Source organism: Eublepharis macularius, chromosome 5 (genome assembly GCF_028583425.1).
Source record: "Eublepharis macularius isolate TG4126 chromosome 5, MPM_Emac_v1.0, whole genome shotgun sequence".
Taxonomy (NCBI): domain Eukaryota; kingdom Metazoa; phylum Chordata; class Lepidosauria; order Squamata; family Eublepharidae; genus Eublepharis; species Eublepharis macularius.
Window position 1 is genome coordinate 125,526,702 of NC_072794.1, and position 20,510 is coordinate 125,547,211.

Below are 20,510 nucleotides of genomic sequence, written 5' to 3' on the forward strand. Positions count from 1 at the left end.
AACAGACTGCAGTTTTCTGCAGACTCGGGACTGAAAGCACACCCAGACCATGTTTTTCGCTTCCCTCCACCCCAACAATTATCTGTTGGTAGCCTGGGACTTAGCCTCAGGCGAAGAGGAGTTACCTGGCTGGATGCTCCAAGTAACAATAAAAAAATATGTCCTATTTTTTCAGTTATTTATTTGTTTATTTATTTGGAAAAAAAATTAAGAGATGTCCGATTAATATATATAATAAACCAAAAAAAGGAATCTACTTTAAGGATTGCTTCCCATAGACCAATTCAGTTAGAGGGTCAAAATGAAGGTGAGTGCAAAAATGATGCGAAGGGTGTGGTTGTACAGTGAACAGTGGATTAATGTGAACAAAATCAGTGATGCAAAAATTTGTGACAGCTTGGTTGGAAAGCTGCATGAAGTATTGGTATCTGAAGAGGGTTTTGACTAAAGTGTCAGCAGGTGCCTGGAGAGAAGGTTCAAGCATACAGGAGGGAACAGCAGAGCTGATTTGAAGAGAAGGAGACTGGGTAAGGTTGCAACCTCCGTCCAGATAGAGCCTGGAGTTCTCCTGGAATTACAGCTGATCTCCAGATAAGAGAGATCAACTCCCCTGGAATAGCTGCTTTGGTGGGAGGACTCTATGACATTATATGCCACCGAGGTTCCTTTCCTTCCTAAACCACACCATCCTCTGATATCACCCCTAAATCTGCTGGCACAAACCGCTCTCCCCGGGGGGGCCCCGGCCCGCCGGAGGCGGGGCGGGGGGCGTCGGGGGGAGCGGCACAGCCGCTCCCCCCGGGGGCCCGGCTGTCTTTGTCTTTGTCTTTGAACGGGTTAATAAAAGTGTGCCAGTCCAGAGTTTTCATTTCTAAAATATTGTTCTGGAGTGTCTCTAACACATCCCACTGTTTTTTGTGGCACTGGCATTTCTTTAGTGCCCGTTCTGGGCTGTTTCGTGCTGTTCCGGGAGCTTTTTGGTATGGAACGGGTTAATAAAAGCGGGGCAGTCCAAAGTTTTCATTTCTAAAATATTGTTCTGGAGTGTCTCTAACACATGCCACTGTTTTTTGTGTCGCTGGCGTTTCTTTAGTGCCCGTTCCGGGCTGTTTTGTGCTGTTCCGGGAGCTTTTTGGCATGGAACGGGTCAATAAACGCGGGGCAGTCCAGAGTTTTCATTTCTAAAATATTGTTCTGGAGTGTCTCTAACACATCCCACTGTTTTTTGTGGCACTGGCCTTTCTTTAGTGCCCGTTCCGGGCTGTTTTGTGCTGTTCCGGGAGCTTTTTGGCATGGAACGGGTTAATAAACGCGGGACAGTCCAGAGTTTTCATTTCTAAAATATTGTTCTGGAGTGTCTCTAACACATCCCACTGTTTTTTGTAGCACTGGCCTTTCTTTAGTGCCCATTCCGGGCTGTTTTGTGCTGTTCCGGGAGCTTTTTGGCATGGAACGGGTTAATAAATGTGGGGCAGTCCAGAGTTTTCATTTCTAAAATATTGTTCTCGAGTGTCTCTAACACATCCCACTGTTTTTTGTGGCACTGGCGTTTCTTTAGTGCCCATTCCGGGCTGTTTTGTGCTGTTCCGGGAGCTTTTTGGCATGGAACGGGTTAATAAAAGCGGGGCAGTCCAGAGTTTTCATTTCTAAAATATTGTTCTGGAGTGTCTCTAACACATCCCACTGTTTTTTGTGGCACTGGCCTTTCTTTAGTGCCCGTTCCGGGCTGTTTTGTGCTGTTCCGGGAGCTTTTTGGCATGGAACGGGTTAATAAAAGCGGGGCAGTCCAGAGTTTTCATTTCTAAAATATTGTTCTGGAGTGTCTCTAACACATCCCCCTCTTTTTTGTGGCACTGGCATTTCTTTATTGCCCGTTCCGGCGTGTTCCGGCCCGTTCCGGCTTTTACCCTGTCCTTATAAAAACTCTCTGCTTAGGTAAAAAAACAAGTTAAGGAAGCTGCAAAAAATGCTTTCTACCACCTTTCCCTAGCCTGGAAAATGGCTTCTTGCATTGACATGGCTGACCTGGCCACCTGGATCCATGCTACGATAACATCAAGGCTTGACTATTGTAATGCACTATACATTGGCCTCCCAACTAACTAGAAAACTCCAATTGGTGCAAAATGCTGCAGCTAGACTGTTATCAGGAGCATGAACATCATTCCCATCCTGCAGTCACTCCATTGGCTGCACTTTAGTTACTGTGCTCAGTTCAAAGTATTGATTATCACTGATAAAGCTCTTCGTGGCCTATGGGACTGCTTTCCTCCCTATGCTCCTCTACGGCAGCTTCGCTTTTCGGAATAGGGTCTCCTGCAGGTGCCACCCTGCGCATTTGGCGAAATCGACAGAAGCCCCTATGCGTGCTTTCTCTGTGGTGGCCCCTACCTTGTGGAACAGCCTGGCTGAGGAGGTCAGGAGAGCCCCCACTCTCCTGGTTTTCCGCAAACATGCAAAACCGATTTATTCAAAAAAGCTTTTTACTGATAGGAGTGTATTGGAGGGAGTGGATCTCAGATGATTCGCTAATGAGTCAGGAACCAGAGACCTCACCACTATGTTGCATCAGACTATTAATGTCAACTATTTACCCTATGGCATTGTTTATGGAAATGTTCCTGATATTGACAGTACTAATCTCACAGTGAGTCTCAGTGATAAAGGCGGACTATACATGACACAAAGGAAAATAAATAAATAGGAACTTAAATCTAGTTTTTAACTTCTTTCTTCTCTCCCACGCTCACCAAGGACCTTAAAAAAAATGAGCAACAGCTCAAATAGTTTCGGAAGAGGGGAATAAAAGGCACTATTATGCCAAACCACGGCAACAACAACAAAAAAAACCTCCCGCGTCCCGTGACCGCTCTCGCTGCACACATCGAGGATTCTTATGGGAACCGGAACTGAGAATCGGCTGTCGTTGAGAGAACTGCGCATGCGGACCTAGGGGTTGAACTACTTTGTTCTTTGGCGGGAAGCGCTCTAAAGAATAAACTGAAGAGTCGCTAAGATCTCGCGAGGCTCGAACGGGGACAGGAACAGGCGCCTGTATCAGAAGTTGCCTCGTTTCTTCGTCTTTAGAAGCGAGCGCTAGCGCCAAAAGCCCTCCTTAGCAGCGTCTTTTCTCTGAGGGCCCGTTCCATCCCTTGGCTGCCACAGACCTGCTACCAGCCACAGTAAGCCATTTTGTTCGTTGCGTCCCGGTTGGGGCAGGGGAGAGGGAATCGAAACGGCAAGAGACCAGAAGCAGCCGTCGGCTTGTAAAGCGGGTCTGCTCCGCTTGCCTTCCCTCTTCCAGAATTGAGCCACCCAAGACTCTGCACGTTTACGCAGAAGGATGTGAGTGGGCTGGTCTGTAGGTCCTGGTGTAGTTGATTCAGTTTTACTTCCGAGCAGACATGCAGAAAACCGCGCTGCCCAGCTGCCGTGCTCGGAGAAGAACTTGTAGTAGAGTTGCAACTGACTCAAGGCAAGCCCGTTCACAGGGCGTTCCAGGCAAGAGAGGAGCAGAGGGGTTTGCCGTTGCCTTCCTCCGCGGAGCAGCCCCTTCCTCCCTTGGTGGCCTCTCATCTAAGTACCGATGGGAGCAACCAAGCCCTGGCTCGGGACCAAACGAGGGTATTTGGGCTGCAGTGTTAAGCAAAGGGAGCCAAATCTAATTTTGCATAAGATCCCTGCAGGCTCTTCCGAAGCTGCTCCGCAAGTGCTGCTCTTGCTTTTGCTGCTGCCTGCTCGCCTGCCCAGTCACTTCAGTTCACTCTTATTAATAATAAAAATAATACGATTTAGTAATAATAATTAACAACTACGCTTATATACTGGGGAGCTGGGGTTGAGAGGAATGACTTACCTAGAGCCTCCTGCTGAGCTCATGGGAGTAATAGGATTCCACCCAGCAGAGTGGTGATTTGCAACCCAACCACTTAACCCTGTGCTGCAGCATCTCTCTTGCATCAGATGGGACCTTCTCAGAACTGACCTGACTTTACTCCACAGATCTACTGATGATTCTCAGTCCAAATTGTTTGAAAGTAGTGTGATTTAGTTGAAAGAAGTCCTGGGAAGCAGAGCTCTTACTTTTTAACATTCAAGTGTGGTCTGTGAATCCTAGTGCCAACCTTCTGCCCCTGTTTATCTTGCTCCTGAGGGTGTGATTTTCCCCCCAGCAGTCCTTTAGTTTGGCTGCAAGTGTGTACTCTGACTGCAACTTCGTGTTTTTTTCCACAGGGGGACAAGCATACCTAGTTTTGTCCTTGCTGCTGTGGCTGTCCTGCAACAAGGCTTCCACATGCTAGGTTTCCCCATCATTCCCTGCCCTGACCACCCCACCCCTCCCCTCCCTTCACCTTCAGGGTTTTTCTTTTCTGAAATAAGTAACTAAATATGGTTATATCAATGTTCTAACAGCATGTGTGAAATAGAAAGTTTTTAAAAAATGAAAGCTGGGAATTCAAAGCTGATAATTTAGAGCAGTGTTTTCCAATCTTTTTTCCATGGAGGAACCCCGAAATTAATTTTTCAAATTCCAAGGAATCCCTACCTATAAAAACAATTACAAGCCAATAAAAGTTGATGGTAGGGAACACAATTCAATGGCTACTAAATTATTGTCAAGAAAATTTGTAAAGAGCTGCATGTGTGTGCTCTCTCAATTTCAGCTTACATTATAAGCAAAAAATAAAGATTTTCCTGTCATTTTTGTATTATCTAATCTTTTAAGTATCAAGCTATCAAATCAAAACAAAGTTTTCTTAAATATCAAAATAAAGTTTACATTTGTAATCAATATAAAATTTACTTTCAGTGTGATATTGGGGCTTTATTTTTGCACAAATGTTGAATTCTTGGCCAGTTTCTCTCAGAACCCCTGACAATCTCTTGTGGAACCCCAGTTGAGAATCACTGATTTAGGGTATGGATGTAATATTATTTGGTTGATGATTTTTTTAAAGCTCCGTGCTGGTGGGGGGGGGGAGGCAAAGGCCACTGTAGAGAAAATTGCTGTTGTTTGGGTGGGACCAGAAAAATTACTGCCTGCACAGCAGCCATTCACATTTGGCTGTGATCTTTTCCAAAATGTCAGAGCAAAGCAGGATTTAGGAGAAAAACCAGGGAAACCCTTGGAAGTGCATCAGTGCAAAAGAACCTGCTTCCCAACAGCATCAAACCCATGCAAATATCCTGTGTGGAAATGGCTATTGTCTGTTTAACATTGCAGTTATTTTTATGTAAATAAAACCCACCACATGGAAATTTGGTGCACAGTATCATGCGCCCTGATCTGGATAGCCCAGGCAAGCCCAATTTCATCCGGTCTCAGAAGCTGAGCTGGGTTGACCCTGATTAGTAATTGGATGGGATACCTCCAGCAAAGACTACAGTTACAGAGGCAGGCAATGTTAGTCTCTTGCCATAAAAACCACGTCAGGAGTCACCATAAGTCAGCAATGACTTGATGGTACTCTTCACCATCACCACAGTATCATGCCAACCATGAAATCTAGTCAGCCGCTGTTCATTGAAGTTGTTAGATGCTTCCTAAGTTCCCATGTTGTCCAAGCACTAATCTTTCCCATTAATCGGGTATGGATAGCTGGAGTTTAAGTACAGGAAAGATCTCTGGTAAATCATATTGTAGCAGCTCTCCTCTGTGACTCATAAGCCACATTCTTCTTGCCCTGTTTGGTTAGAAAATGTATATGCTGACTTTCGAGACACATGCTTGAGGCAGCTCACAAAGTAAAAATAATACAATTAAATCATAAAAACAACAGCAAAAGAATTACCAATATTAAACTAGCCATCAAAACAGCATTAGACAACACTCAGCTGCCTAAAATTAAACATTCAGCAGGAAGTCTTTCAGTGTTCCATCTTATCTCCTATTGCTTTTAACATCTATATGAAGTCACTAGGTGAGGTCATCTGGAGATTTGGGCTGGGTTGTCATCAGTATACAGATGGCACTCAGCTCTATCTTGCACTTCCATCTGACCCCAGGGAGCCTGTAGTAACTGTGCACCTGCTCCAGGAAGCAGTTTTGTAATGAAATGACTGCTAATAAACCAAAGCCTAATCGTGACAAGATGGAAGTGCTACTGGTAGGTAGATTTGAGGTATCTCCTTCACTGGATGAGGTTGTGCCTTTGTTGACGGAGCAGAGCCATAGCTTGGTGGTACTGTTGGACCTGAGCCTATTGATGTATAAGCAGGTGGCAAAGGTATCCATGGGTGCCTTTTACCAGTTTTGAGTGGCCAGTCAGCTGTGGCCTTTCCTGGGCAGAAAAGGTCTAGGCACTAGGTGGATGCCCTAGAAACGTTTAGATTACAGTACAGCAATGCATTCTATGTGGGGCTGCCCTTTGGAGTGTTTGGAAACTTTAACTGGTACAGAATGCTGCAGCTAGGATGATGACTGGAGTGAGTTCATCTTCGTTCTTCTGTGCCTCCACACATGGGGACTGTGCAGGCGCAGGCCAGCCGCCGGAGAATTTTCTAGAGCTTCCATGGCTCCGAAGGGGCCGTTTGTCGCGCGCCTCAGCGACCGTTTTCCCGCCTAAACGGTCACGTGATCCTCCAGCGACCAACGGCCCCTTCCCTCAGTTCTCTTCTTGCCGCCGCTTGGAGAGAACGTGAGCTTTGTGCTCTGTGCTTTGTGCTTTGTGCTTGCTTCTACTGATTGATCTTTGGCTTTTTGACTTCGGACTTTGGACCTCGACCATTCTTCGGATCTTGATTTGGACTTGACGTGGACTCGGTATTTACGACTCGGACTGTTTTTGACCCTTCTCTCGCGTGCCCCTGAAGATGGCCTCTACGGCTCTCTTTAAGCATTGCCTGCAATGCCACACTAAGATGGCCAAATCCGATGGCCATGATCTGTGCCTCTTTTGTTTGGGGGAGACCCACAATGTGTCGGCCTGTAGGATCTGCCAGGGTTTCACCAACAAGGCCCGGCAGGATCGCAAGGCCCGACTAAATTCCTCACTGTGGCAGAAGGTCATGTCTGAGGGCGCCCCGTTACCTCCGCCCAAGGCCGGCCCTAGCCCCTCTGCCGGACGGCAATCAAGAGCTGGCTCAGTGGCCTCCGCGAGGTCGGGGTCGAAACTGCATCCCCCGAGTGCCTCGGCGTCGAGAGCGGCCTCTCCGGCGCAGGGTTCGGCACGGCCACCCCGGAGCGCGTCATCTACCAGGTCGGATCTGAGACCGGCTTCGGAACCGAGGATCCTGGTGCCGAGTCCCCGGTCGGAACCGACAGCCGGTTCGATCCCGATCAAGGTGAAGTGGTCGAAGCCGAGGTCCCCTTCGAAATCGAGGAGCGCATCGCTTCCGAGGTCTTCTTCGGAACCAGCCAAAAAGAAGAAGAAGACCAAGCATCGCCGGTCGCCGCGTCCCGCTCCGCAGGAGGAGGTCATTGTGCTCCCGCACACGCCTTCCCCTCATCTGGGTTCCCCCGAGCCAGAGGGGGTCTCCGAACCGGTGCCGGATCCGATGGCGTTCGAGACTGTCCAGGCGGAGTTTTCCTCGGGACCGGAGCCGAGCCCGCGGCCACATCTGAGTCGGCCGTCACCCGCCCGTCGTTCACCGGAACCGGGACCGAGCCCGGTTCCTCATCGGAGTCGACGATCTCCTACCCCTGCTGTCGGTCGCGAGAGGCGTCGGTCCGGGGACAGTGTCCAATCCGTCCGGTCCACTGCGTCCCGACATCGCCAGGCCTCCTACCTTCCCCCGTCGTACCACTGCCAGTGGGAAGGGGCGCCTACGGGTTTCTCCGCATCGGAACCGAGGCCTTCAACATCACGGCAAGCATGGTTTCCACCTCCGGTCCACGGTGAGGGATCCCAGCTCGGTTCCGACGATGGGGAAGTCGAAAGCCTGGGGGACTACCAGTCGGAGTCCTGGTCTGAGCCATCGCCCGCTGATGATGTGGTCCCTGCTACGGGTTCGCCGTATGAAGACCTACGGATTTACTCTGACCAAATGGCACGAATGGCTCAGGCCTTAGAGATGGACATCTCCTCGGCGGCCCCCCAAACCAAGGACAAGCTCCTCAAGAGGATTTACGGGGACAACCCGGCGTACCTCGGTTTCCCCATGCTCGAGGGTATTGAGGAAATCGTGGATAGGGTGTGGAAGGTGCCCTGTGACCAGCCTCCGACATCCAAACGGATCGAGCAGTTGTATAAAATCAAACAGGGCACCTGGCAGGCGTTGGTGAAGCACCCTCCACCTTCCTCTCTTGTCACTGAGGAATTCAACCCAAGGCGGTCGGGCCACACATCTGTGCCGGCCGATAAAGAGAGTCGGAAGCTTGATGCACTTGGCAAGCGCCGGTACACGGTGGCTTCGTTGGGCCTGAGGATCGCCAACTACCAGACCATCATGGCTGGTTACCAGCTCTACCTCTGGGAGAAGTTGGCATCCTATACTCGAGACCTCCCACCTGAGCAGAAGGCTGTGGTCTCCCTGTTGCAGACGGAGGCTGTCAGGCTGTCTAAGCAGCAGATGAATGCTGGGAGCCACGCTGTTCTCGAAATCGACCGACGAGACCCTGAAGAAGAAAAAGGAAGACCGGCAGACGGCGCGATCCTTGGGGCTGGCTCCTGCGGACAAGCCCACCTCCAGGCCACGGTATGCTCCCCGGTCCGGCCCTTACCACTACCAGGGCAGATACCAGCAGCGGCGACCAGGCTACCACCAGTATCCTGCTTACCAACAGCGGTCATACCCTCCTGCACAGCAGCAGAGGAGGCGAAGGCCCTTTAAACCTCGTCCGTCGCAGCCACCGGCCCAGCAGAGAGATCAGCAGGGCCCCGGGAGGCAGTACTGACGGGTCGCGCCAGCCGTATCCCCGAATTTCTTGGACAGACTGGGTCCACTCCTCTCTGAGTGGGAGTCAATAACATCTGACTCATGGGTCTTAACAATTGTTGAAATGGGATACGGGCTGGAGTTCGTTGAGCTGCCTAGGTGCAGTTCACCCCTGACGGCTGTCAATAATACTATGGCCGAGCTGGATGCGGAGATCGTGTCGCTCTTGGCCAAGGGTGCTGTGGAAGAATTGCCCTATGAGGACTCTGTAAGGGGGTTCTTCTCTAGGTTCTTCCTGGTCCCCAAGAAGGATGGAGGCTTACGTCCCATCTTAGATCTGAGGGGCCTTAATGCCTTCCTCAAGGTGACCAAGTTCAAGATGGTTACGTTGGCGGCTGTGATCGCCTTGCTGAAGCAGGGGGATTGGTTTGCGGTCCTTGACTTGAAGGACGCATATTTTCATGTGGGAATACGGGAGGAGCACAGGAAATACCTGAGCTTCGTTTACCGGCAGAGGGTTTTCCGGTATAAGGTGCTCCCCTTCGGACTGTCCACTGCCCCGCGAGTGTTCACGAAATGTGTGGCCCCTGTGGTCTCCTTCCTTCGGGAGGAGGGCTGTACCATCTTTCCGTACCTCGATGACTGGCTCATCGTGGCTGACTCAGAGTCTAGGCTCGTGCAGGACATTGGCTTGGTACTTAGCACTTGTCAACGCCTGGGGCTCTTGGTAAACTTTGAAAAATCCAAACTAGTGCCCTGTTGCAAGGTTTCCTACATTGGTGCACTGTTAGACTCTGTGGAGGGTAAGGCTCTGCTTCCCTTGGAGAGAGCTAGGTCCCTAAGGGGTCTTGTGTCCATGTTTAAAAGGAACCGTTTCCAGTCAGTGCGCACTATCCAGTGCTTATTAGGGCATATGGCAGCGGCCACCTCCGTGGTGCCCTTCGCTAGGCTGCGTATACGCCCTCTCCAGAACTGGTTTGTGCGGAGGTACGATGCTCAGCAGCACCCTCTGTCCCTCAAATTCTCTATCTCGAGGGTCATCCTATCCTCCTTGGACTGGTGGCTGTCTGATGACCATTTGTTTAAAGGGACCCCTTTTGGCTATCAGCATCCTGACGTCACGGTTACCACAGATGCCTCTCTGCTGGGCTGGGGGGCTTATTGTGGTGATGTATGTGTGCAAGATGTCTGGTCTGAGAGGGAAAAGACCCTCCATATCAATGTGCTTGAACTAAGAGCCATACGTTTCGCACTTGTGTCCCTTACAGCACTCTTGAAAAATCGCCAGGTGTTGGTGCAGACGGACAACACGACTGCCATGTACTACGTAAATCAGCAGGGGGGCACAGTGTCCATGGCTCTGTGCCGGGAAGCCATGCTCACTTGGCAGTGGGCAATCAGGAATGGCGTGACAATTCGTGCTATACACGTGGCAGGGTCGGACAATGCCCGCGCGGATGCCCTCAACAGGGTCCTTCTGCTGGACCACGAGTGGGAGCTGAACGTAGAGTGCATTGGGCCGATCTTTCGGATGTGGGGACATCCGGTGATAGACGTGTTCGCCACTGCGGCAACCACCAAGGCCCGCACGTTCTGTTCCAGGGCAGGGAGCGACCCCCTCTCTATTGGGGATGCCTTCCAGTTTACGTGGACGCAGGGCTTGCACTACATGTTTCCTCCGTTCCCATTGATCCCCAGGGTCCTGTGCAAAATAGAGGAGGACAGGACGGACTGCATCCTGGTAGCCCCCTTCTGGCCACGGCAGGTTTGGTTCCCGAAGCTCCTGCTGATGTCCCAACGGACATATGTCAGTTTGCCCCCTCGGCAAGACCTTCTCCTAAACGGGAGCCTAGTCCACCACGATCCCAGGAAGCTGCACCTGACGGCTTGGCGGATCGTTCCTGCCCTGTAGTTTTTACTGACGAGGTACAGAGGGTCCTCCTGAACGCTCGTCGACCATCCGCTAGGCGCGCTTATGCGGCTAAGTGGCGCAGGTTTGAACTTTGGGCACTTGCTAAAGGAGTGGTGCCTGCCAGCAGCCCCCTAGGGGTTGTATTTGGGTACTTGTGCCACCTGCGGGACCTGGGCTTGAAGGTTTCCTCTCTCAAGGTCCACTTGGCAGCTATATCGGCTGCTCACACCCCAGTTGAGGGTGTTACAGTGTTTTCTCACCCACTATCCCGCCAGTTCCTTAAGGGCATGTTCAACCTTTACCCACCTGTGTCGGCGCCAGTGCCTCAGTGGTCACTGTCCCTGGTGCTTTCGCGTCTGATGTTGCCCCCATTTGAACCTATGGCTACGTGCCCCTTGGATGTATTATCTTACAAGGTGGCATTCTTGGTGGCTGCGACATCGGCCAGAAGGGTCAGTGAGCTGTCTGCGCTGCGGTCTGACCCTCCCTTTCTTGTGTTTCATCCCAACATGGTGGTCCTGCGTCCCTGCCTGGGTTTCCTGCCCAAGGTGGTGTCCGCTTTCCACCTCTCACAGGATATTTCCTTGCCTGCATTTTTTCCTCACCCTTCCTCTAAAGGGGAAAAGGCCCTCCATTCCCTAGACTTGAAGAGGGCCATAGCCTATTATCTGGATAGGACAAAGGGATTCCGGTCGAGCCCTCACCTGTTTGTGTGCTTTGGGGCCAAGGACAAGGGTAACAGGGCTTCTTCACAGACCCTGTCGAGGTGGATTGTGACGGCCATTAGCAAGGCCTATTCCCTGGCAGGGTTAGCTTGCCCGCTTCATGTCAGGGCCCATTCTACGCGGTCCCAGGCATCCTCCTCGGCGCTACTCAGGGGTGTGCCCCTGGCTAACATTTGCAAAGCGGCCACATGGTCCTCTGCAGACACCTTTGTCAGGCATTATGCCATAGATGTAAATGCCGAGCAGGATGTGTCGGTGGCCAAGGCTGTCCTACACTCCCTTTTTTCCTGAGGGAGTATTGGAAAGGTTTTCTTGGCGTACCTGCTAGGTACCCTTGAGTGAAAGAGTGTATATATGTATATTTGGGTGTATATATGTGTAAATATTGAGTACTTATGTACCACTACACAGTTTACATAGATGTATATATGCATATCTATTTGTTGTTGTTCTTGTTTGTTCAATAAAATTGTGTTGTACTTCACCCCGCCTTCCTTATTGCGTGAAGCTTGGTACACTCCCATGTGTGGAGGCACAGAAGAACGAAGATGAAAACAGGGTTAACATACCTGTAACTTATGTTCATCAAGTTCTTCTGTGCTGACACACAACCCTCCCTCCTACCCCGCTGTGAATTCCAATGCACGACAATGTGATGGCTGTAACGGAAATTGGTGTTTTTAAGGTGTTATGGCTGAAGTGTATTGGTCAAGCGGCGGCAAAGGAGAACTGAGGGAAGGGGCCGTTGGTCGCTGGAGGATCATGTGACCGTTTAGGCGGGAAAACGGTCGCTGAGGCGCGCGACAAACGGCCCCTTCGGAGCCATGGAAGCTCTAGAAAATTCTCCGGCGGCTGGCCTGCGCCTGCGCAGTCCCCATGTGTGTCAGCACAGAAGAACTCGATGAACATAAGTTACAGGTATGTTAACCCTGTTTTGTAGGGACCACATTGCTCCAGTCTTGGTCCATCTAGACTGGCTCTCAGTTTTTTTCTGGGGGCCATTCAGGGTGCTTGTATTGACTCTTAAAGCTGAATACAGTTTGGGTCCAGCATATTTAAAGTGTACCACCTCCTCCCATACAAACCTAACCAACTGCTGCAGTCATCCTTTAAGGTTCTGCTTTGGGTGCCATAGATTTCTGAAGCTAGCTGGGTGGCAACCTGAGAGAAGGCTGTTGTGCCAAAATTATGGAACTCTCTCCTCAAGGATATTCATGTATCCCCTTCTATCATTATCTTCCACTAGCAGATGAAGATTTTTTTAATTGGTTTTATTATGTATTTTAATTGTTTGTATTGATGTATTTTAAGTGTTTTGGTTGGTTTAATGATGAATTTTATTATGCTTTTTTATTTGTTAGCTGCCTTGATAGCCTTCATTGGGCAGTAAGGTGGGATATAAATGTTGAGAATGAAAAATAAAATGATATTCTCAGGCTATAAGCAGACAATAAAACAACTTTTAAAAAGATGGACTGTCTCACATAGTTAAAATCCTGTGTAAAAGAGAAGTTTTGACCTGGTGCCTAAATGAAAGCTTGGATTCCAAAGGAGAAGTGCCACCACTGAAAAAGCCCTGACTCTGCCACACACCTCACCTGTTTAGGTGGGGCATTGAGGGGAAAAGATACTGTCAACTGTTGGTTTGCTCTTGGGGCTGCTAAAGTGATATCTGTAGAGACAGTTGGTCTCCATCCTGTTATTTCCATACTTAGAATCTGTTCTGACATGAAGCTCAGTGATTCTGCCCCTCATATTTGGAAGACTAATGTCAAAAGTGAGAAACAAGAATCTAGTGGCAATGTAAAGATTAATAGTTTTATTCCAACATAAGCTTTTGTCAGCTATGTGAGGGAATGGAAGTTACCATTATTTTGTACTTTGTTCTTATATTTAATTGTAAAACCTTTGAGCTGCACATATTGATCTGTCAAAATCTGTGACAGATCAAACCTATACAAGTAAGACCATCTGCCTAGTGAGTAGAAATAGCAGAAAGGACAAGTCAGAGAATCAGAAAGAACTGAGAAGAAATCTTTGCTGGAGAAATTAGCTGCAAAAGAAAGTAATGAGATAACCTGTGAAAGAAACCAGGTTGAACTAAAATAAATTACTTTGCTCTAGATCCTACCAGAAGAGGGAACAGTCTAGTCGTGTTTGGGTGGATGCACTCTCTCTTGTTTTTGTCTTGCGTCAAATACTCTTATGGTCTAATGTGTAAACTGCTTAATTTTTTTTTTTGTATTCAGAGACATCTACAGAATCTGGTCCCTATTTTATTAGCTATCTTAGTAAAGAATCAGTCGGTCTGTAACACGTCACTCCACAACATGTTTACTCAAGTCTTAGTTTTATGGGACTTGTTTCCTGGTAAATTGAGTTGGATTGCGTTGACATTGAATTCAATTGGATTTATATCCTTGAAAATATTTGCAATCAGGCTGTAAGAGTATCATAATGTGCTATTACCACAACTTCAGTCTCTTTAATTAGGAATAATTAGTACATTATTATTGATCCTGTAGAGCCCCATGGTGCAGAGTGGTAAGCTGCAGTACTGCAGCCCAAGCTCTGCTAACGATCCTGGTGGCAGCCAGGTTCAGGTAGCTGGCTCAAGGTTGACTCAGCCTTCCAGCCTTCTGAAGTTGGTAAAATGAGTACCCAGTTTCCTTGGGGTAAAGTGTAAATGACTAGGGAAGGCAATGGCAAACCACCCCATAACAAAAAGTCTGCCAAGAAAATGTCATGATGCGACGTCCCTCCGTGGGTCAGTAATGACTCGGTGCTTGCACCTTTACCTTTTTTATTGATCCCGTATGGTTGTCAAAGTGCTATATTATTTTGATCTGCTCCATATCCTTGTTGGCAGCCCATCCCATTCTGAACCACAAGTATCCCAGTCTTTATTTCATGTTAATTTTTTTCTCCAACCTTGTTGTTGTTGGTATTCATATCTTTCTGTTCTTTTTCCAGGAGTCTCAAAGAGCTGGATTAATGAATGGGGCTCTGATTGCAGGCACACCCATTGCAGTGGATTTCTGGAATATAAGAAATGCTGGTCAAGCTCGCTTATTCTTCCTTTCTCACATGCACAGTGACCATACAGTGGGGCTTTCTAGCACCTGGAACCAACCCATCTATTGTTCTCCTATTACTGGTCAACTCTTGCATTTGAAATTGAAGGTAGCTCTAGATTTGTTAAGTTTCCTATCATTTTTCTTATGGGAGCATTTCTCAAACTGAAGTCCTTTGTTGATTTTGCCCATTTGCTGGGTGGCACCTGCAGAAGGCCCTGTTTAGATGAGTGAAGCTGCCATGGCAGAGCATAGGGAAAGAAGCACTCCTGTAGAAACAAGGGACCAAGGCCATAAAGGGTTTTGTATGTGATAGTCAAACCTTGAATTGAGCCCAGTAACGGATGGGCAGCTAATGGAATGACTGCAGAGTGGGAGTAATATTCATGCTCCACCTGGTTCCTGATAACAATTGGGGAGTGACGTTCTGCACTAACTGGAGTCTCCAAGTTCACTTTGAGGGGAGACGTATGTAGGGTGCATTACAGTAGTCAGGTCTTGATGTTACCATGCTGTGGATCCAAGTGGCCAGATCAGCTGTATCAAGGTAGGGAGCCACCTTATGGGCTAGACTGAGTTTGTGGAAAGTATTTTTTACAGCTGCATTAACTTGCTTCCCTAGCAGTAGCACTGGGTTCAGTATAAGCCCTAGGCTCTTAACCAAGTCTGCAAAGATCTACTAAACTCCATCACAAGTGAGGAGCACAGTGTCCTTCAATATCTCTGCCTTCACAACCAGCATCACTTCTGTCGTGTCTGGGTTCAGTTTCAAGTTTTGTTTTTAGCCAGCTTATCACAGCTGTCAGGCAGTGATTTAAAACCTGTACTGCATCACCAGGGGATTTGGATAGAGATATGAAGCTGGGTGTCATCTGCATATTGATTGCATCTAATTGCATAGCTACAAATGATTCTCCTAAAGGCTTTACATAAAAGTTGAATAACCTAAGTGATAAGATTGCGCCCTGTGGAACCCTGTAAGAAAACTCCCACCTTGAAGGTAGCTCAACCTTTTGAAACTGTTTTGTTAGGAATTATTGAAGCCAATTCCAAGACACATCCCTTGATACCCACTTCTGCCTTTAACCATCTCAACAGGATGGGAAGAGGCCTCCATGGGGCACATACAGCTTGCTACACAATTTCAAAGGGGGTAGGTACCAGTGAGGGAGAAAGGGAGGCCTTGCTGATCCTAAAAATATCATGTTGAAATGGGGGTTCCTGAAGTTAGAGAACTGTCTTAGGGGAAGCTGCAGTTGACTATAACACGCATTCATCTTGATTCCAGGTAGCTAAGTGCTGGATCTGTCCCCTTGAAGTGGGAGAGAGCCACGTCCTGCCCATAGATGGGATTGGCAAAGAAACCATGACTGTGACCTTGATAGATGCCAACCATTGTCCTGGATCTGTCATGTTCCTTTTTGAAGGCTACTTTGGGGTCATCCTCTACACAGGTATGAATTCTTTGTTTATGAGAGATGAGCATATCATATTTTAAACTCTTCCTAGTATTTTCCTCAATTTCCCAACTTTACAACAGTAAATCCCCCCCCCCCCATCGCTAAGAAATTAATGACAGGTACATTTTAATTGACTAATTCTAGTCCCTCTGTGATGGCGAACTTTAAAGGTGTAGCTTCTTATAGTGTGATGTAATGGTTACAGCAGGAGGGGGTCCCCAGCATGGTGCCCGTGGGTGCCATGATGCCCACTAACACTTTTCCTGGCACCTGCAAAGTTTTACAAAGTGGACAGGGCCTGGTGGAGGAATTGCCCAGCAAGGTTTCTGCTTGGCTCTTGGAGATCTGATTGACTGCAGTTTTAAAAAAAATTGCTTTGGCTGCCACTACAGTACAAGGATCTTCACTGTGTTACTGAAGGTAAATTGTTTAAAAACATTTTCTTGCATAGAAATAATGTGTTCATTTTAAAATGCATCCTATTAAACAGAGATTCTGTCTGAAATGTTGAAGTTGCTGTAAGAGTTACACATAACCTCACTCCCTGACATTTTATGATTGGCTCTGCCACTTGTAGAAACCATGTTGTGGTTATGAAGACTACCTTGTGTCAGAATTCCAAAGGTGCCTTCAGGTTCAAAAATGTTGAGGACCTCTGCGTCAAAGTGTCAGATTAGGATCTGGGAGACTCGGGTTCGAATCCTCACTTTTCCATGCTAGTTTGCTAAGTGACCTTGAGCCAGTCACACACACCTAACCTACCTTACACAGCTGTTTTGAGGATAAAATGGAGGAGATGAGAATCATGTAAGTTTTTTGGTCTTCAAGGCATGGTAAATAAATAGCTTCCCATTTCAGAAGTACTACATAGTGCTCACTATGGCAGGTTATTGGTATATTATTGTATATTGGCTACAGTTTTGTCTTAGGTGTGGGAGCACAAATTTAAATTCCCTTCATCACCAACACTTGATCATGGGGAAATAACAGTCTTTTAGATAGGCTGACTGCCCAAATGTGTTGCAAGGATAAATGGATTTTGACTGAAATCTTAAGCTTGTACTTCTGTCACCTTCTAAGTGGCAGTTTCCCCTGCCAGTGGGGTAGCTGTGTTAATCTGACAGCCTGTGATATCTTTCTCAACAGGTGATTTTCGTTACAATCCCAACATGCAGCAGGAGCCAGCTTTGAAGAACTCAAAGCTGATCAACATCCTCTACCTGGACACTACCAACTGCCATCCTGAGCTTATCCTACCATCCCGGCCAACTGCCACTGAGCAAATCAAAGAGCTGATCAGGGCGCACCCTTGTCACCTGGTAAAGATTGGTGAGCACTTTAAAAGATTGGCAGAATTTCCAAATGGTAATTGAGGCAGCCTGCTGAGTTTGGAACAGAGTGGGTAGCAGAGCAGTTTCCTGTAACATTCCAAATGAGTAGAGCACAAAAGTGTGAAAATAATCTCATCCAATTTATAAATCTGTGGAATAAGGAGAATCTGCAAAATCTGGCTATGTTTTCAGAATGACGTTTACAGCTACTTTAAAGTATGTGGTTAACTGTCTCTCCAAAAGAAGATGTGGTGTTTCAATTCCTTGAAGCCTTGGTTTCAGAAGTAAAAATTTAGCAACTAAGCTACTGCCATATCCAAGGGCCTGAGACTGATGTATTGATTTATTATTACTTTTCTTTAGAATGATCTATGCAGGCTGAATGAACAGCATCATTCCTTAGCATTTGAAGCACTAAAAGGGTTACTTGTCTTTTCCAGGTACCTACACTTTGGGAAAGGAGTCCCTCTTGGTACAGCTAGCCCAAGAATTCGGCACTTGGGTTGTAGTGAGCCCTAGAAAGCTGGAATTCATAAAGTTACTGGGCCTGGAGAATGTGTTCAGTACTGAGGAAGAGGCTGGTTGGATTCATGTTGTGGATTTTTCAGAAATCTGCCAAGCAAACATGATCAGCTGGAACCAGAGGCATCCAACTATAGCTATCCTCCCCACCAGTCGGCCAGTGAAGATCAATCACCCTGATGCCCACATTGTTCCTTATTCAGACCACTCATCTTTCCAAGAGTTGCTTGAGTTTGTGGCTTGGCTGAAGCCCTGCTCTATAATCCCGGTAGTGAAGACTGCAGAATGTCAGATATATTTCAAGCAGTATTTGAGATCTGAAAATCAGTCACTCGAGTCCAAAGTGCCTGAATCGGTGAAAAGATTCATGCAGCTACCAATCAAGAAGCAGGAAAGGCCTTTGAAAATATTAAAACTAGCTCCCTCTTGCCATTTTCCAAGGGGGGTTTTGTTTGAAGATAGTGAGGATCCAGAGGTTTCCCAGCAAAGCTACCCAGAGCCCCAGAAGAAATCTAAGCTTTATTCTCAAGGAAGGTCTTCTGAGTACTCACTGTGCAGAAGGAAGCGGAAAATAGTGATGGTGAAACCTCAAAACCTCAAGGGCCAGAGTGGGCTTTCTCCAGTGAAGTCTGATGTGCCATCTCCCAAATATCAGTTAAAGGGCAGTATTGCTCATGAGTTCCAAAAACGTCAGACAAGTGTGACATCAAAACACACGCTGCTCTATTTTGAGGGGGTTGTCAGGACTCCTTGTTCCAGTTCAGGTGGTCATGTTCATCTTTCTCATATGGGCTTGAAAGACTGTGTCCCCTCAGCAACATTGCAAACTGTTCAGAATGACATCAGTTACACATGTGGCTCCCCAAAGGATGTGGCTTTCCATCCTACCAGTGCTCCAAAGGGCCTTCCTCAGAACTATGACTTCTCTCCATTGAGCAACTCTAAGCGTTGGTCCCTCCAAACCTTTGACCAGGAAGTGGAAAACTACTTAAAAAGAGGGCGGGCCAAAATGCACAAAGGACGGCAAACTTGCACTCAGGCTAAGGACTCATAGTAGAAGCACAAGAGCTAGCAAAGAGCTTTTGTGGTATGATCTGGGGGTTTTGTGCCCAGTTTCTCTGCCAGAGAGGCCTAGATAAGTAACTTTAGATGCTGTTTTTCATTTACTGAGAGAGGAACCTATTCTCATAATTGGGAATATGGTTTCTCATTATGAAACACAATAAACTTTATTGTCGGTAATATCAAGGCTGCAATTTCGTCATTCTTATAGGTGTATTACTGACCTAGGAAGTTTGAGCAGTCTGGTTCCTCTTCCTATCCCCTCCAGCCCTTCCCACTGCCCCGTGGGGCTGCGTGGCGGAGGAGGAGGCAGAGAAGGCCCTTCCTGCCTCTCAGATGGCCGCCGCCACAGCCATTTGAGGGGCAGGAAGGCCCGGAGGAGACTGCTCCGGCCTTCGTCGCTGCCCTGCAAGCTGCTGCGGGCCCAGAGGAGGCAGCGCAGCAGCGGCAGCTCCAGCCCTCTCTGCCACCCTGTGGGGCTGTGCAGCAGCGGAGGAGGTGGAGAAGGCCCTCCGTGCCCCTCAAATGGCTGCCGTGGTGGCCATTTGATGGGCAGGAATGGCCAGAGGAGGCGGCTCTGGCCCTCCCTGCCGACATGCAAGCTGCTGTGGGCCCGGAGGAGGTGGTGTGGTGGCGGCTGCGGCCCTCCCCACCGACCTGCAGGGCCATGCAGGCCGAGGAGGCAGTTTTGGCTCTGGCCATCTCCACCCAGCCAGGTAAGTGGGGTGGAGGCAGCGGGGGGCTAAGTGGGGGTAGGGGTGCTGGGAGAAAGCTTTACGGAGCATACCAATGTGATTCAGAAACCCAAATCTGAAGCGGCTTGCTGTTTCGGGTTTTGGGTATTCCTGTATTTTTTAAACTCGAAGCGGGAAATCTGAATATTTTCAGGGTGCACACCCCGCTCAGCCGTTCTTAGTATTCCTTTCCTTCTGGATCGTCTTTAGTCCTCATCAGACTGTTTTTGTATGGATTTTTCCCCTTGTTTAATTTGCAGATTTATATTTTTGAATACCTAGGGTATGTCCTGTATTGACAAGAGATTACTAATTTGTCTGTAGGTGCCTGGTTTTGCTGCTTTTCATCATCTGCATATTGGCCAGGCACTTTATTAATAGATGCAGTGATTGATTTAATCTGAGATCTGATGTATCTTAAAGTGTTCATTGAATTTTATTATTTTTTAAAAATTGGGAATCACTTAGACTATCCCATTGAGACGAAAAGGTGACTAACAATACAAACTTCAGCACATGTACTCAGAAGTAGATTCTGTTGATTTCGGTGAGATTTACTCCCTCGTAAGTGTGGTTGGGTTTGCAACCTTGACATCCTAAAACAGAACATTTGGGAAACAATTTGGGGAAGTTGGGTGTTACCTTGTTTAAGGGACTCTACTGCTCTTAGCAGACATAAAATCAACATTGAACGCATCTGCTTTGGATTCTTGGGGGTTTTCCGAACAGTGATTTTAAAAAAAATCTGGGACTTTTCCTTCTAGAGATGTTTTTATTTTAGTATCACAATACTCTGTGTGTGTGTGTGTGTGTGTGTGTGTATAAATCTATATATACATATATGGGGAAGAAGCACAGTACTGGGGGTCCCCA

General features: G+C 47.8%; 1 protein-coding gene across 1 annotated transcript; it reads left to right on the top strand.

Annotated features, from left to right (window-relative positions):
* The first annotated feature begins 3,028 nt into the window (after positions 1–3,028).
* On the top strand, positions 3,029–19,203 carry DCLRE1B (DNA cross-link repair 1B). The gene is made up of 5 exons (XM_054980961.1): positions 3,029–3,182; positions 14,428–14,637; positions 15,817–15,982; positions 17,135–17,317; positions 17,760–19,203. Exons 2-5 carry the CDS (start codon positions 14,449–14,451, stop codon positions 18,893–18,895), a joined length of 1,674 nt encoding a protein of 557 aa, XP_054836936.1. The 5' UTR covers positions 3,029–3,182; positions 14,428–14,448; the 3' UTR covers positions 18,896–19,203.
* The last annotated feature ends 1,307 nt before the right edge of the window (positions 19,204–20,510 follow it).

Coding starts and splice junctions, on each gene's coding strand:
- DCLRE1B (XM_054980961.1), top strand. CDS start 14,449: ATGAATGGGGCTCTGATTGCAGGCACACCCATTGCAGTGGATTTCTGG. Junction 14,638..15,816: donor TCTTGCATTTGAAATTGAAG/GTAGCTCTAGAT, acceptor TCTTGATTCCAG/GTAGCTAAGTGCTGGATCTG. Junction 15,983..17,134: donor TGGGGTCATCCTCTACACAG/GTATGAATTCTT, acceptor CTTTCTCAACAG/GTGATTTTCGTTACAATCCC.